Consider the following 16,753-nt stretch of genomic DNA (forward strand, 5'->3'; position numbering starts at 1 on the left):
AGCAAAGGGCCGAGCAAATTCACTAATATTTTGGCAAATATTTTAGTATCCATATTGAGCAGCGAAAGTGGTCGGCACGAAGAGCATTGTTGTGGGGGCTTGTCTTTCTTTAACAGAGTAATCAGAGTGGCCTCTCTCATGCTAGGAGGCATTATGCCATTTGTGGCCATTTCTTCAAATAGGTATACTAGATGTGGAACCAGCTGATCCTGGTCGGCTTTATAAAACGCTACTGATAGTCCGTCTGACGCAGGGGCTTTGTGATTGGACATTGTGCTCAATGCCACGGTTATTTCAGTAGAGCGCAACGGTGCCATCAAGTGTTCCCTCTGTGCATTTGCAAGCCACTTCATGGCTACGTATGATAAATATTCTTCATCCAACTCAAACACGCGCGAGGTTTAGCGCTCCGTATAATAAGAGCGCAATCTGTCCGCTATCTGTGCAGCTCTGTTTAGTATTGTACCATTCTCATCGCACAGCTCTAACACCTCATTCGGTCCCCCGAATGGTCGGGTAAGTGCTGCCAATGTCACGTCTGGTCTCTCCCCTTCCCCATAAACGTTCGTAGTTGCATATTTTCCCAAATGTACTACTTCAGTTTGGGCCTCTTTTTATATTCATCTATCTTAGTTTTAATTTGTGCTAGCATGTCAGGAATAGACTCCACAAGCACGCGTCGCTCCAGGTCCGCTAATTCTGTCTCTAGTTTCTGCATTCTCCCTCCAATGGAGCGCAGCACCCTGGCGTGTTTTGATATAACCACCCCCTAATGTCAACTTTAAAAGTCTCCCATATTGTGGACATTTTTGGGACACTACCAAGGTTAGTGGCAAAGAAAAGATCTATTTCTTTTGATACTTCTACCTTAAATACCTTGTTTAACAAGGAGTACTGAGGAAAGCACCTCATCTGTAGCTTAACCGGGGAATGGTTCGAGTAGGTGCGCAGCAAATGTTCGCACTTTGTTATGAAAGGTATTAAATCACAAGATGCCAGCCAATAATCTATGCGTGTATGTATATCATGCATCAACGAGTAGTGTGTGTACTTCCTTCCTGCTGGAGTGCGGTAGCGCCAAACATCAACCAAGCCATCCGCCTCAGCAATAGCTGCAAATTCCTGACATTGTACGCTCCTTTCCCTCCTGAGGCGGAAGCCGGGAGGTCTCCTATCTATTCTTGCCACTATTGAATTATTTTTAACAGCTTACCTGGGATATTGTTTGGTCCCGTGAAATTTTATGTTTTTGCGGCTGGCGTGCTGTTGATGGGCCATAACCCCTGAGAGCTCAGCAGCGCCTGGATTTTCACCCCTACCCCCTCCCTCCAGCTCCAGTCCCGCTCTCGCCTGATTTTCGAGGCCGAGAGCGCTGGGCGTCGAGTTTGGCGGCCATCTTGGGTTGGGATAGGTGAGCCAGGACATCGTCAGCGCCATAAAAGGCGCCAGGTGTTAGGAACAAGTAATTCCTGACATTGTACGCTCCTTTCCCTCCTGAGGCGGAAGCCGGGAGGTCTCCTATCTATTCTTGCCACTATTGAATTATTTTTAACAGCTTACCTGGGATATTGTTTGGTCCCGTGAAATTTTATGTTTTTGCGGCTGGCGTGCTGTTGATGGGCCATAACCCCTGAGAGCTCAGCAGCGCCTGGATTTTCACCCCTACCCCCTCCCTCCAGCTCCAGTCCCGCTCTCGCCTGATTTTCGAGGCCGAGAGCGCTGGGCGTCGAGTTTGGCGGCCATCTTGGGTTGGGATAGGTGAGCCAGGACATCGTCAGCGCCATAAAAACGGGCTAGGATGTCTCCGCGCAGCGGACGCGATCAGCGGACGCGCCGGAGCTGCGCCGTAGTCGTGCCAGAGTCCTGCCCGTCTGCGCTCGTCCGCGCACGACCGGGCTTAGGGCTTAGGGACTCTGGCACACGCACCTGTTATACTTCAGCGGACCTTCTCGGATTGAACTCCGACAGGTATATCCTATCCCCGAGTACAGGTGCCACACTCAAGGAACTCAACATCCTGTATAGCTCTAGTTATAAGAACCATAGCCTCTTAGCCCCTGTGAAGCTAGCGACCCTCAACACCAGGTCGCTGCAGAAACATCACTTAGAGATCTTTACCCTGCTACAGGATGAGACCATTGATATCCTGACACTCACTGAAACATGGTTGAGTGATGCCTCTTCCCCGGATATCATCGCCGCCCTTCCCAGCGGGTATGACATGGTCTGGCACAATCGACCAGAGGGTACCCGGGGCGGGGGGGTAGCAACGATTTTCAAAAAGCAATTTAGGGTAACAAAGATCCTAGCCGAGACAACTAATACCGTCGATTTACTGGGTATAAAAATCACTATGAATAACTCCTGTCTCATCATCTTAACGGTATACTGCCCTCCCCAAAGCACACCTGGGTTCAACGATCTCTTCCATCCAATTATTTCTGATCTTTGCACACGTTACAAAAACATTCTGGTAACTGGTGATTTTAATGTCCACTGGGATAAAAGCCTTCAAGACCTATCAGCCCAGAAACTACAGACCATCATGACTACTCTTGGACTGATACAACTAGTGGAAGCCCCAACCCACATAAAAGGCCATACGTTAGACCTTGTATGGTCTTCATCCCCAAAAGTATGTATCACAAGCGTTTTACCTTGTCTCTGGTCAGACCACTACCTCATCTTATATGATTTACCGCAAGACATCTGCCAGGTTAAACTACCCATTAAAACTAAAAAAGTGCGCCAATGGAAAAGGGTGAATGTCGAGACTCTGACCAAGACCATGCCCAAGTACATACAGAACTCTATGTTCCCTACTGATAGCACCGATTTAGACTCCAAGTACTATATGATAACAACTGCCCTTAGGTTAACCATTGACGAACTAGCTCCTGAAAAGGTACAAAAAATAAAAGGGGTAGAGAAAGGAGCCCCTTGGTTCTCTGAAGGTCTACGCGAGAATAAGAGAAAGCTTCGCTACCTCGAAAGATGTTGGAGGAAATCTAAAAGGACCACTGATAGGGAGCTATACCGAAAGTCTTTCCAAGCATACAAAAAGCTTATTATTATAACAAAGAAGGAGTACTACGAGACGCGCATTAATAACGCTACCAATATACAGAGAGAGACCTTCCAAATACTGAGAGAGTTAAGTAAGAAAGAGGAAAAGACCGATACCCAGATTGATTGCGACACCTTTCAAGGATATTTCTTGGGTAAGGTAGCGACCATCTTGACTGAGATTAAGAAGAACAACCCAGTCTCTCATGTCAAACAACCTCCCCTCCCAGACTCTCCCTCTTCTAACTTTACTGACTTTCCCCACATTGACCTTAGTATTTTGAGGAAACTAGTAGCGTCTACTAAATCCGGCTCCCCTGCGGACCCCTGCCCGCCTGACACCCTTTGGATGGCAATACCGCTTCTAGAAGACCAGATCTTAGATTTTTTAAACACCTCATTAGCCACTGGACTTCTGCCATCCACCTTTAAAGAGGCATGTGTCAGACCCTTGATAAAAAAAACGGGAGCCGACCCGTCTAGCCTGAAGAATTATAGGCCAATTTCCCAGCTGCCATTCCTGTCAAAAGTACTGGAACAACATGTACTTAAGTCCTTGTCAGCCTTCCTGGAATGTCACCATCTTCTCCATGACCGGCAAGCAGGTTTCCGTGCACACCATAGCACGGAGCTAGTAATGCTGTCGGTTCTGGATGATCTAAGATGCATGGCTGACAGTAAAAAGCCATGCGCGCTGATATTATTAGATCTTTCAGCAGCGTTTGATACTGTCAGCCATGCACTGCTCTTGGATAGGCTGGCCGGGTTCGGGATAGGGGGACAGGCTCTAAAATGGCTCACAGCCTTTCTAACAGGAAGGACGCAGAGGATCCATTTGGCAGACCAGGTCTCAGAGGTGGGCAGGTTAGTTTGTGGGGTTCCGCAGGGGTCAGCGCTTTCGCCACTCCTATTCAACCTTTACTTGCAACCACTGGTAGAGTCGCTGGCAAAGATGAAGTGCAAAGTATTTAACTATGCCGACGATACTCAGCTATTGCTGAGCATCGACAACACTTCATCGGCACAATCAGTGGCTAAAGACATCCTACGTTTCACAGTGAACTGGATGTCATCTAATCTGCTGAAAATCAATCCGGATAAAACGGAAGTCCTGGTTGTTTCATCTGCTGTGTCCCCTTGGTGCGATCTATACTGGCCCCAAGAGCTAGGCCCTGCCCCGAAATCATGCCCCAATGTCAAGAGTCTTGGGATGAAAATCGATCAAGATCTCTCAATGGCTAATCAAGTTTCTGCTGTAGTTGGCTGCTGCACTAACTTAATCAGGCAACTACGCAAACTCGCCCCTCTGCTCTCGAGAAATATGCTGCAAACTATTGTGTCAGCCACGATAGTGTCTAGAATCGACTATGGAAATGCGCTGTACCTCGGCCTTCCGAAGTATTCCATTAGCCGTCTCCAGGTCATTCTAAACGACGCAGCACGCCTGGTCTTTGGAGTTTCAAGGAGGACCCATGCCTCCCCCCTGCTCCATCGATTACATTGGCTGCCCATGCTGCAGAGAGTGGAGTTCAAGAGCATGTGTATCTGCCACAAAGCATTACACGGTCAGGCGCCAGCCTATATAAAAGAAAGGCTTGAGCTCCACGAACCTAAACGCATCTTGCGATCGTCGGGTTCCTTCCTACTGTCTCAACCACGCTTTAAGCTAACAACCAAAGGAGGCAGATCGTTCTCAGTGCAGGCCCCTATCAACTGGAATAAGCTGCCAGAAGCACTTCGTAGAGAGCCCAATCTCCTCCGCTTTCGGAAGTCTTTGAAGACTCTACTCTTCAAGAACGCGTTCCCACTTCAATAATGAACTGCTAGACCCGTCACCTTCTATCTCTCCCATCTTTGTTCTGTACTTGGTCAGTAGCGCTTTGAGACCTGTCGGTGAGTTGGCGCGATACAAAACCCAGATACAATACAATACAATACAAACGCCCTCCCTGCTGCGGAGGGGAAACACCCCTTGACCTGTCAAGCTCAGGAGATTGTACACAGTTAACGTCACCCCCCTATAAGGTGGGATTTTCGATTCTGTAGTGAGTTTGTTGTGCAGGGTGCGATAGAATTGGGGATTATCATAATTCGGACCATACACTCCAACTGTACCCACCTCAAGGTTCCCACTTCGGCAGTGAACAACAACATACCTTCTCTCAGTGTCTATAGCAACCGATTGTACTGTGATATTGGTACCCTGTCAGACCCACACTAGGACCCCCGTGCATGTGACATGAAACCGGCTGCCACACAAAAGCCTTTGTTATGTTATTTTAATTTCTTAAGCGCAACGGTTACCCTAGGGTGTCCTAGGGCTAAGCACTGCCTATTTGGTTGCTGTGGAGAAGGGTGACTATGAATTAAATAACCAAGTTTTCAGCCCCTTTCTGAAAGAGAGGAGCTCTGTACAGTTTTTGAGGTGGAATGGTAGATTGTTCCAGGCCTTTGCCGCACCAGTGATAAAGCTCCCATCGCCCCAGCTTGCTTTTTTGACTGGGGGAACTATCACTTTTTTTGCTCCCACGGAGCGAAGGGTTCTTTTGAGAGCATACCATTGCAACCGTTGTTTAAGGAAGTCAGGCCCACTCCCTTGAGGGCCTTAAAGACTGTGCAGAGGGCCTTGAACTATGTCAGCTGTTTAACTGGAAGCCAGTGTAGTTTCTTTAGTTCTTTCTTGACCGAGACAAACTTTGGTGTCCCCGTCAACAATCTGGCCGCCGCATTTCAGTCCTCTCTTCGATAGCAGCCCAGTGGCAGGCGCGAAGTGAGTTTCCTGCAGCACAGCCATGACCATGTGATGCCTGTGCAGATATAAAACCACCTTGCGAATTTTGCGCTGATCATTCAACACCCGAACATTCCGGGTTAAAAAGTTCAGTAAGTGATCCCCCTGTGTGGTCACCCCTCACTCATATTCCAACCAGATAGCACATTTCACAATGAACGCATAGCTGTCCAAATGAGGACATTCAACCATATCCGTGCTGCCGCCATAAATCAATGCATAATCATTAATCCCCCCACCCCCTCCCACGTCTTGTCCCCATACTTTTGACATGAAAACATTATACCGTCCCTCAAATCTCAACGTCCCTTCTAATGACTGTGTGTGGCACATTGTAGGGCGGTGAGTGCCCAACCAACTGTTAGAAACTTAAACATTGCTACAACTATACTTCCTCTTAATACAATCATCTATAGTTATCATTTGGCAAAAATCCACTTTGCGTTAAGTTCGAATGTCTAAGCAGCTTGACTTTAGCTGAATATTATTTAGACAAGAGCGTCCCTCTTCCACATCTCATTACTAAACAACTCTATTCATTCTGGAGTCAAGAAAGCACAGGCACTCCCCTTTAACTAGAAGTACCACATCCACCCCTACAGATAAATTATCACCCACGGAGCGCATTTGGACCTGTTACGTTTTCTCAGTCATTTTGATCCAGTGGGCTTGATGAATTGTTATCCTCCACCGCTCTTTCAGGTGTCTGCTTGCCTCCTTGTGACTTAGCATAGCCCTTGAGTGCTTGCTGCACATTTCCAGGGTCCATGTAGACTTTTGCTTTCCCATCAATTGTGACCTTCAAGCGAGCGGGATAGAGCATGGCATATGTTAGTTTCTCTTAGCTTACGTTTAATGCGTGCGAACCATCTACGCTCCTCCTGTACCTGAGGAGTGAAATCTGGGTACAGTGAAAGCTCGGAGCCCTCATGTTGCAGCGTTCGAAGTTCCCGTGCTTTACGCAATGCTGTGTCCCTGTCCTGGTAATTTAATATTCGTGCTAATATGGGGCGCGGGGGAGCTCCAGGGAGAGGCCTAGGTGCAAGTGAGAGGTGTACCCACTCTACAACAAAGATGGAAGAGAATACCTCTCAGCCTAGGAGGGTGGTGAGTAGATTCTCCACATATAGCTCCATGTTGCCTGTCGGGGTGGACTCTGGGAGACCAACTATACATGTTATTGCGCTTTGAGCGCGCTCCCAGGTATTCCGCTTTTGCTTGTAGTGACTCCACAGGATTTCCCAACTGTTTTTGAGGGCTGCTGGTCCCAGCATTCTGGTCTTCAGTTTCCGTGACTCTCCTTTCTACCATGTCAATTCTCTTGGCATGCTTGTCCATCCTCTCCGACATACAATCCATTCAATAGGAGAGAGTCAATTTTGCCATCTATAGTAGATAGGCTCTGCTGCATGGCTTCCAATATGTGGTGCAGATCCCCTCCCGGCTCAGTCCCAGAAGTTGGTTACCTAGATCGACATCCTCTTCATCTTCTCTCAACCTAGTTGAATTAAGTTGGTCAAACTGTAGCTTGGTTTGGGTGTTGTCTGAATGCCCCATTGTCCCGGTGGTCTGTATCGGGTACAGATGCCCTAATCACCAGGTCACGTGAAGGAGCAGGTAGTGCAAAATTTTGTATATTATATTGCGGGAGTCTTATTCCGCGGTGTCCATGGTATTCGAGCAATACGCACGCCAGTGGCTCCGCTGTTAACGCATATAGTAGGGGAGAGAGGGGGCACCCTTGCTTTGTGCCCCGTGAAATGTGTATAGGTTCTGAGAGAAGTCAGTTCACGCGTACCCACGCTGTGGGCTGCTTATAAAGAACATCCACTAACTAAATAAATATCTCCCCCACACGTCTCAGCACAGCTCTCAGAAATCTCCACTCGACTGAGTCGAAAGCCTTCTCGGCATCAAGAAAAATTGCCGTAGCACTGGACTCCGGATAAATACCAACTATTGCACCAAAGAGAGTTCACCGATTATTTGTTAGTGACCGAGTGGGTACGAAACCAGACTGCTCAGGAGCCACCACTATGTGAGCTAGTGTGACGTCGGGTCTGCGACGCAGGAAGGACAGTTGTAAATTTGCTCTCTTTTTCCACCAACTCTCTCTCTGTCGCGCTGGATCAGTTTTTCTGGTAGCAGAATGATGGTTTTATTGCATTGGTTTGGCGATTAGTGCTTATAGATTTGATTAATGCTTATTGATTTAGAATATTGATTATTAATTGTGGATGTTGGTTAAGTATTGATTTATGTATTAACACTCTATGTTGAGTCGCGCTGCGTTCCATGTTGTTTGACGACTTCTGGGATGTAGGAAGTCGGAATTTTGTAACGATTCCGTAGTAGGGCAGAGGTAAGCACTGCTCTCGGGAAAAACGGGATTGTTGTTGCCCTGTAGGTACACAGGGAAAACGTGTGACGATTGAAGTTGCACGACGCATTGTCTGGGTTCGATTCGGTAACATCGTCGTGTGTTGCCATTAGGTACATTTTCTGTATGAGAGAAGTGTATGATAGCGAAGGTCATCTGTGAAATTTTGGTCTTAAGTACCAGGAGCCCAAAAGGCACTCTGATTACACTTATCACTGGAAAGGTAATAGGTGTTCTCTAAGCTTGAAAGAAGGGTAAAGTAGAGGGATGTGCTACTTTATTAACAAATGAAATAATTCTGTAGTAGGGCAGAGGTAAGCTCTGCTCTCGGGAAAGACAGGATTCTGTGTGAATGAACTACATTTTCCGTATGAATGTGTGTAAATGAAATAGCCTTCAGGTTAATTGTGAAACTCTGGTTTTAATTCTCAGGAGCATTGGGTCTCCAACAGGTGTTTTATTTCTGGAGAAACGGTTAGCTAATGCTTGCTAGAAGGGTGAAGTAGAGGGAAGTGCTACTTTATCAACGGATGTAACGATTCCGTAGTAGGGCAGAGGTAAGCGATGCTCTCGGGAAAGACGGAATTCATGTGAAAAAGGTCAAGACTATTCTTTGTTAGCGAAACAGACAATGGTGGCGTATTTATGTCGTTACTAACAGAATTTTAGTAAAAGTGAATGTAAAAGGTTTGACGATAAATTTGTAAAGGAGGGGTCAGCAGAAGCAGGAGCAGCAAGAAAAGCGGACGTCAGAAAGACCGCGATGGGATTGGACAGTCAGTAAGAGACGTACACGCTCCGGATTGGTGCGTTAGTGTGCGCCGCGCCAGGAGTGGAGGATTACAGGGTGATGTGGACGCTCCGGATTGGTGCGTTAGTGAGAATCGCGCTGGGATTGGAGAATTGTAAAAGTGACATAGACGCTCAGGATTGGTACGTTAGTGTGAGTCGCGCTACGATTGGATAAAACAAAACAAAACAGTCGTAGAAGAAATCTAGCGATATAGAAAAGAGAAAATGATGTATTACGATCCACCAGAGAAGGAGAAAAAGTCCTGGTTCGGTAAAATCAAGAACTTATTTAAAAAGGACAAACCGATTGTGACTGGAGAGGGACATATGCACCCTCCAGTGAAATCACCGGCATCTTTCATGATTACGAAATATGGTTATCATACATGTATTTGGTTAGACAATTGGGCAAAATATACAGCAGATGATGGAGTTTTGGCATTTCCAGAACATGATTAATTTAATTTAGCGGTTTTGAGAAATTTGAGAGAGAGAATGTCGAAATTAGAACCGAGACCTACACCTACACAGTTTGAAGCACTGACAGAATGGGAAGATGAGATGTATGACAGAGAACAGCAACGAAGTGGCGGAAGGTATAGATATATGTTTGGTAGATCATTTGACAGTAAATCGGAGTTTAGTAAATAGAGCAATAATGATGACAGAGTCAGTACCAGGATCACCAAAAGGATTAGAACAGACATGAAATGATTCCTGTAGTTCAAGGGTACTCATAGTACGGCCCGCGGGCCGCATGCGGCCCGGCAAGCCTTCCTTGGCGGCCCACGGACATCGTAACTGTGTTTTTAAAAATAAAAAAATAATGAGTGTTCCCAAACACTGCCAGTTGCACCAGCGCGACTCTGACTCTGATCTGTGGGGGCCGGACGGTTCCAGGGAAGCTGTCTCAGCCCCGGCTGACACACACGCAGGGTGAGATGACAGAGGGAGGTAGAGGGAGGGAGACAGAGTGAGAGGGAGATAGAGACAGAGACAGAGTGAGAGGGAGATAGAGATAGAGACAGAGTGAGAGGGAGGGAGACTGAGGGAGAGGGAGATAGAGAGAGGGAGAGGGAGACAGAAAGGGAGACAGAGAGAGAGGGAGACAGAGACGGAGGGAGAGGGAGATAGAGAGAGGGAGAGGGAGACAGAAAGGGAGACAGAGGGAGAGGGAGACAGAGACGGAGGGAGAGGGAGATAGAGACAGAGTGAGAGGGAGATAGAGACAGAGTGAGAGGGAGATAGAGACAGAGTGAGAGGGAGATAGAGACAGAGTGAGAGGGAGATAGAGACCGAGTGAGAGGGAGATAGAGACAGAGTGAGAGGGAGACAGAGACAGAGGGAGAGAGAGACAGAGACAGAGTGAGAGGGAGAGAGAGACAGAGACAGAGTGAGAGGGAGAGAGAGACAGAGACAGAGTGAGAGGGAGATAGAGACAGAGACAGAGTGAGAGGGAGAGAGAGAGAGAGACAGAGACAGAGACAGAGTGAGAGGGAGAGAGAGACAGAGACAGAGTGAGAGGGAGATAGAGACAGAGTGAGAGGGAGATAGAGATAGAGACAGAGTGAGAGGGAGATAGAGATAGAGACAGAGTGAGAGGGAGATAGAGATAGAGACAGAGTGAGAGGGAGACAGAGACAGAGTGAGAGGGAGATAGAGACAGAGTGAGAGGGAGATAGAGACAGAGTGAGAGGGAGATAGAGACAGAGTGAGAGGGAGATGGAGTAAGACAGTCAGAGGGAGGGAGAGGGAGTGAGACAGTCAGAGCGAGGGAGAGGGAGTGAGACAGTCAGAGCGAGGGAGACCGAATGAGGGAGACCGAATGAGGGAGACCGAGGGAGAGGGAGACCGAGGGAGAGGGAGACAGAGTGAGACAGCCAGAGTGAGGGAGACCGAATGAGGGAGACCGAGTGAGGGAGACTGAGTGAGGGAGACCGATGGAGGGAGACCAAGAGAGGGAGACCAAGAGAGGGAGACAGACTAAGTGAGAGGGAGACAGAGACAGAGTGAGAGGGAGATGGAGTGAGACAGTCAGAGGGAGGGAGAGGGAGTGAGACAGTCAGAGTGAGGGAGACCGAGTGAGGGAGACCGAGTGAGGACGACCGAGGGAGGGAGACAGAGACTGAGTGAGAGGGAGACAGAGACTGAGTGAGAGGGAGACAGACTGAGTGAGAGGGAGACAGAGACAGAGTGAGAGGGAGACAGACTGAGTGAGAGGGAGACAGAGACAGAGTGAGAGGGAGACAGAGTGAGAGGGAGACAGAGACAGAGTGAGAGGGAGACAGAGACAGAGTGAGAGGGAGACAGAGACAGAGTGAGAGGGAGTGAGACAGTCAGAGGGAGGGAGAGGGAGTGAGACAGTCAGAGTGAGGGAGACCGAGTGAGGGAGACTGAGGAAGGGAGACGGACGGACGGAGGGAGACAGACGGAGGGAGGGAGACAGACGGAGGGAGGGAGACAGACGGAGGGAGGGAGACAGACGGAGGGAGGGAGACAGACGGAGGGAGGGAGACAGACAGAGGGAGGGAGACAGACAGAGGGAGGGAGACAGACAGAGGGAGGGAGACAGACAGAGGGAGGGAGACAGACAGAGGGAGGGAGACGGAGGGAGACAGAGGGAGGGAGACAGACAGAGGGAGGGAGACAGACAGAGGGAGGGAGACAGACAGAGGGAGGGAGACAGACAGAGGGAGGGAGATAGACAGAGGGAGGGAGACAGACAGAGGGAGGGAGACAGAGGGAGGGAGACAGACAGAGGGAGGGAGACAGACAGACAGAGGGAGGGAGACAGACAGAGGGAGGGAGACAGACAGAGGGAGGGAGATAGACAGAGGGAGGGAGACAGACAGAGGGAGGGAGACAGACAGAGGGAGGGAGATAGACAGAGGGAGGGAGACAGACAGAGGGAGGGAGACAGACGGAGGGAGGGAGACAGAGGGAGGGAGACAGACAGAGGGAGGGAGACAGACAAAGGGAGGGAGGCAGACAGAGGGAGAGGGAGGGAGACAGACGGAGGGAGGGAGACAGACAGAGGGAGGGAGACAGACAGAGGGAGGGAGACAGACAGACAGAGGGAGGGAGACAGAGGGAGGGAGACAGACAGAGGGAGGGAGACAGACAGAGGGAGGGAGGCAGACAGAGGGAGAGGGAGGAAGACAGACAGAGGGAGGGAGAGAGAGAGATGTGTGAATGCCGGGTCTGGTGGCTCAGTGGACGAAGGCGTCCGCTGCAGGGACCTGTGTTCAACCTCATGGTCACAGTTTTTTTGTGGCTCTAGCCCCGCCCCCTCCCCCACGGACCCCGCCCCCACCAGTGCGGCCCTCTGCCACAAACCACACTGTGAATTTGGCCCCCGAGAGAAAGTTTGTGAGTACCCATGCTGTAGGTCCTACTTCTGATGAATTAAGTGAATGGCTAAGAAGATTACAACAAAAAGATGCTGAGCCTAGACCTTTAGATGTGTCCAAATTAAAAATAGTATTAGAGGAATTAATAGTTGGAACTATTCCTACAGAAAAATTAAAGAACTATCAGGATGAAGAATTAATGTTTCTATGCAAAAGTATAACGTGGAGAGCCAGCAATGTACATGAAAGACTTGAAGAAGTGGCAAATGAAATGGCAATTGATTTTGAAAAGGTAAAGTCATTACAAAAACCATATAGAGTAGATTTTTCTGAAAAAGAAATTGAAAATGTTAATACGGCAGGACGAATGATTCAGATTAAAGATTTAATCATATTACTGAGATAATGGGGCGATGTAGACAAATGGAAGAGTAGATGGTTTCGAAAACGAGACGATGCAACGGATAAAATGTTTGCAGCTTACCCAGTAAGAGAAAAAGAAAAGGTAGTAACTGAACGTCCCATGAGAGAGATTCCAGGTGGAGGCTATGCACATGTACCCTGGACTAGACAAGATATTTTGTCATTTACCAATGATTTTCAACGCCTGCGCGAAAATCCAGTCGAGTGGTATAGGCAGGTAGACAGGTTTGTAAAATTATCAAAAGTTCTATGGATTAATTTGAATAGTCTTTTTGACATAATAGTACCCGCAGATTTATGGGCAGAATATAAGGTAATGATTAGTTGGCCTACACAAGAATACCCTAGAGATCCAAAAACAGGTGCCCCTGACCCAGAAGTAATGAGAAAATATGAACAAGTAATTACCTTTTTGAAAAATAAAGTACCTCCTAAAGAAACTGATTGGGTAAAAATTGATAGAACTCATCAAGAAGCAAAAGAATCAGTACATGCTTACTATGAAAGGTTGATCTTTGCCTTTAAACAGTACAGTGGTGATGAAAACTTGAGTGAAAAGGATTTGAGTCATTTTGTATATCGATTTGTGAACGGATTGCGACCTGAAGTAAGTGAAATGATTAAACAGCATACAGTAGATTGGCAAAATAAAAAGAAAGATGAAGTCCTAGGACATGCAAAATATTTTAGTGATGAAATTGAAGCAAAGCAGCGTAAACTAAAAGAAAAAGCCATGTGTGCTCAAGTAAAGGTGGCAGAAAGACAGGAAGCTCAATTGATTGAACAGGCAACTGGTTCGGGTATGAAACCAAAATTTAATATTGGAAAAGGGAAAGGACAATTTAATATAGATAAAGCCAAAAAGAAATGGACATGTCATAATTGCGGAAGAATAGGGCATTGGAAATCAGAGTGTAAATTTCCCCCGAGTGCTAATGGTGATAATGCATTGTTGAATTCACAGGTGCAGAAAGAGGTGAGTTGTCAACCGCAGCAACAGCAGCAGGTTGTTCCCCAACAGAATCAGGCGCCAAAACCGCCTTTTCCACAGAGCGTAAATCATCAGAAATACAGTAATGACACAGGATTCTACAACGAAGAACAGGTAACTAAGATGCCGCGCGCTAGTGCTGTTTCGCAGTATTGGCTACAAAGCGATGAGAGTGAGTCAGAAGAAGGTTATTGACGGTGCCGAGGGGAGGAAGAGGAGTGCGTACTTGGCGCAACTCTAGAAGTAGACCAGACAGGCTCATTTGTGGATGGAAAGGTAAATGACGAAAACATTACTTTCCTAGTAGATACTGGTGCTACTCGTTCAACTGTTAGGTCAGCTGATGTTAAACATCTTCCTCTCTCGGACGAAACAATCCAAGTAGTTGGAGTACCAACAGACAGATAAAAACATATCTCACTGATCCAGTAAAAGTTGACATAGGGAAATTTTCTGAAATGCACCGCTTTGTCGTGTGCGATTCAAGCCCTGTAAATTTACTAGGGAGAGATTTGCTGTGCAAGATGAATTGCACCATATTTTGTACTCCCGATGGTATAGCATTTGAGACTCCAGATGAAGATGTACTGTATAAAATGACTATGGCTAATATGGAACCTGAGATTACTGAGGCATTTGCTGTATTTAACCAAAAAGAGCTGCCTCAAGAGTTGAAAAAGACAGTAAAGGTGGAGGTATGGGATTTCACAGGAGAAGATATGGGAGTAATGAAAAATGTAGATCCTGTAAAAGTTGCTGTAAAAGAGGGAGTAAGCTACCCAAATATTCCCCAGTACAAATTGACACCCGAGATAATTGCAGGAGTTACTCCTATAATAGATAGAATTATCAAAATGTATTTTGAGTGAAATAATGAGCAGTCCATGTAATTCACCAATTATGGGCCTGAAAAAGCCAAATGGAACATTTAGAATAGTGCAAGACCTGAAAAAATAAACAAAATCGTTGTGTCATGTTGTCCCACTGTACCAAATCCTTCTGTGATTTTGTATCAGATTCCTCACGATGCAGAATGGTACACCGTAATTGATCTGTGTCATGTTTTCTTTTCCATCCCATTGCATCCTGACAGTCAACAGATTTTTGCGTTCCGGTTTGGCGAACGTATATTGGCATGGTGCCGAATCCCACAGGGGTACATAGAGTTCAATCAGATATTGAAAAAGTCTCTAGAAGATTTAAAAATGCCTGAAAGTTAAGTTCTGGTCCAATACATAGACGACCTGCTTGTGGCATCAAGAACTCGAGAAGCTTGTGTAGTGGATACCATTGCACTGCTGAATCATTTGGCAGATGGAGGACTTCAAGTATCCCCATCGAAATTGCAATTCTGTCAGAAAGAAGTACAATATTTAGGCCACAAAATTGAAAAGGGACTGAGAAAAGTAATTGCAGATAGAATCAAGATAATAAAAGGAATGAGAGCCCCAATGACGCAAAGAGAAGTGAGAATGTTTCTTGGAATGGTTGGATATTGTCGTCAGTGGATAAGTAACTTTTCCCTGATTGCAAAACCTTTGGTACGCTTGACGAGAAGTGATGTAAAAGACCCCATTGAATTAAATAAAGAGGAATTAACGGCTTTTAAGCAATTGAGAGACAGTTTGTGTGAAGCACCAGCACTTGGTATGCCTGACTAGGAGAAAGAGTTTGAACTCTATTGCAGCGAAAGAAATGGATGTGCACTTTCTGTATTAATACAGAAACATGGAAAACTAAGGAGACCAATTGCATATTTCTCAGCTATATTAGACCCTGTAGCTGTAGCATTGCCAGGTTGTTTGAAAGCTGTAGCAGCCACTTGCAACAGTTTGGAACAGAGTGAAGGGATTGTGATGGGATATCCTGTGAGAGGTACCTCACGATGTGGCAATCCTTTTAGCAAGGAGCCGCACTCAGTTCATGACACATAGTCGTCTGACTAAACATGAGAAAGTTATCCTAGGTGCAACGAATGTGAGCCTGGTGAGATGTCTGAATGTGAATCCTTCAACGTTACTACCTGATGCTGAGAATGTGGAAGTCAGAGATGATGTGGATCACGACTGTTTGGAAGTGCTTGACTTCTGTACCAAACCCCGACCTGATATAAAAGATGTACCTTTGACAGAAAGTGACTATGTGATGTTTGTGGATGGATCATGCTTGAGAACAGATGAGGGAATTCTGAGTGCAGCATATGCAGTATGCACAGTAGCAGCTGTATTAGAAGCATTGTGTCTGAAAGGAGTAAAATCACCCCAAGTTGCTGAACTATTTGCCTTAACAAGAGCATGTAAGTTGGGAAAGAATGTGAGAGTGACTGTGATAACCGATAGTCAATATGGCTTCGGTGTAGTGCATGACTTTGGCCACATTTGGTCCCAAAGAGAATTTTTGACATCGAGTGGAACTCCTATAAGGAATGCTGAAGTAGTTGGAAAATTACTTGAGGCGATACAGCTGCCTAAGCAGTTAGCTGTTGTGAAGTGTGCAGCCCACACAAAGTCCAACGATTACGTATCGGATGGCAATCAGTTTGCAACCGATATGACTCAATGTTGCGCACGAAATCAGAATTCCATTAATAGGGGAAGAGAAAGAGAAATGAATTCATGCCCCTTGTTGTTTACTAACACTGTGAATACATGGGAAGAAGTAAGGCAGTTGCAGGAAGAAGCAGGAGATGAGGAAATGAGACAATGGGTAAAAGCAGGATGTGCACCACGGGAAACAGATCATGTGTGGATTTATCGGGATGGAAGACCAGTTATGCCTGATAGCATGGTGTCTGCCATGGCACGGATGTATCATGGACAAGCACATGTAGGAAGAGATGCAATGATCAGACTTTTTAAACAGACATGGTATAACGCAAAATTTAGACTTGTAGCTGAAAGTCTTTGTCAGAGATGTCTTATATGTCAGCAGTTCAATCCTGGAAGAAAAACAGCGTCAAG

The 16,753-nt window shown here is 46.6% G+C and overlaps 1 protein-coding gene across 3 annotated transcripts in view; it reads left to right on the plus strand.

Annotated features, from left to right (window-relative positions):
- LOC146871420 (uncharacterized) overlaps positions 1 to 16,753 on the plus strand; it is a 944,195-nt gene that overhangs the window by 631,458 nt on the left and 295,984 nt on the right. For all 3 annotated transcript variants that reach the window (XM_085651067.1, XM_085651066.1, XM_085651064.1), the window contains exon 4: positions 13,767 to 13,907. In XM_085651067.1, the coding sequence (XP_085507193.1) occupies positions 13,767 to 13,907 (141 nt within the window). The remainder of the gene's footprint in view (positions 1 to 13,766; positions 13,908 to 16,753) is intronic.

Source organism: Triturus cristatus, chromosome 1_1, assembly GCF_964204655.1.
Source record: "Triturus cristatus chromosome 1_1, aTriCri1.1, whole genome shotgun sequence".
NCBI classification, from domain to species: domain Eukaryota; kingdom Metazoa; phylum Chordata; class Amphibia; order Caudata; family Salamandridae; genus Triturus; species Triturus cristatus.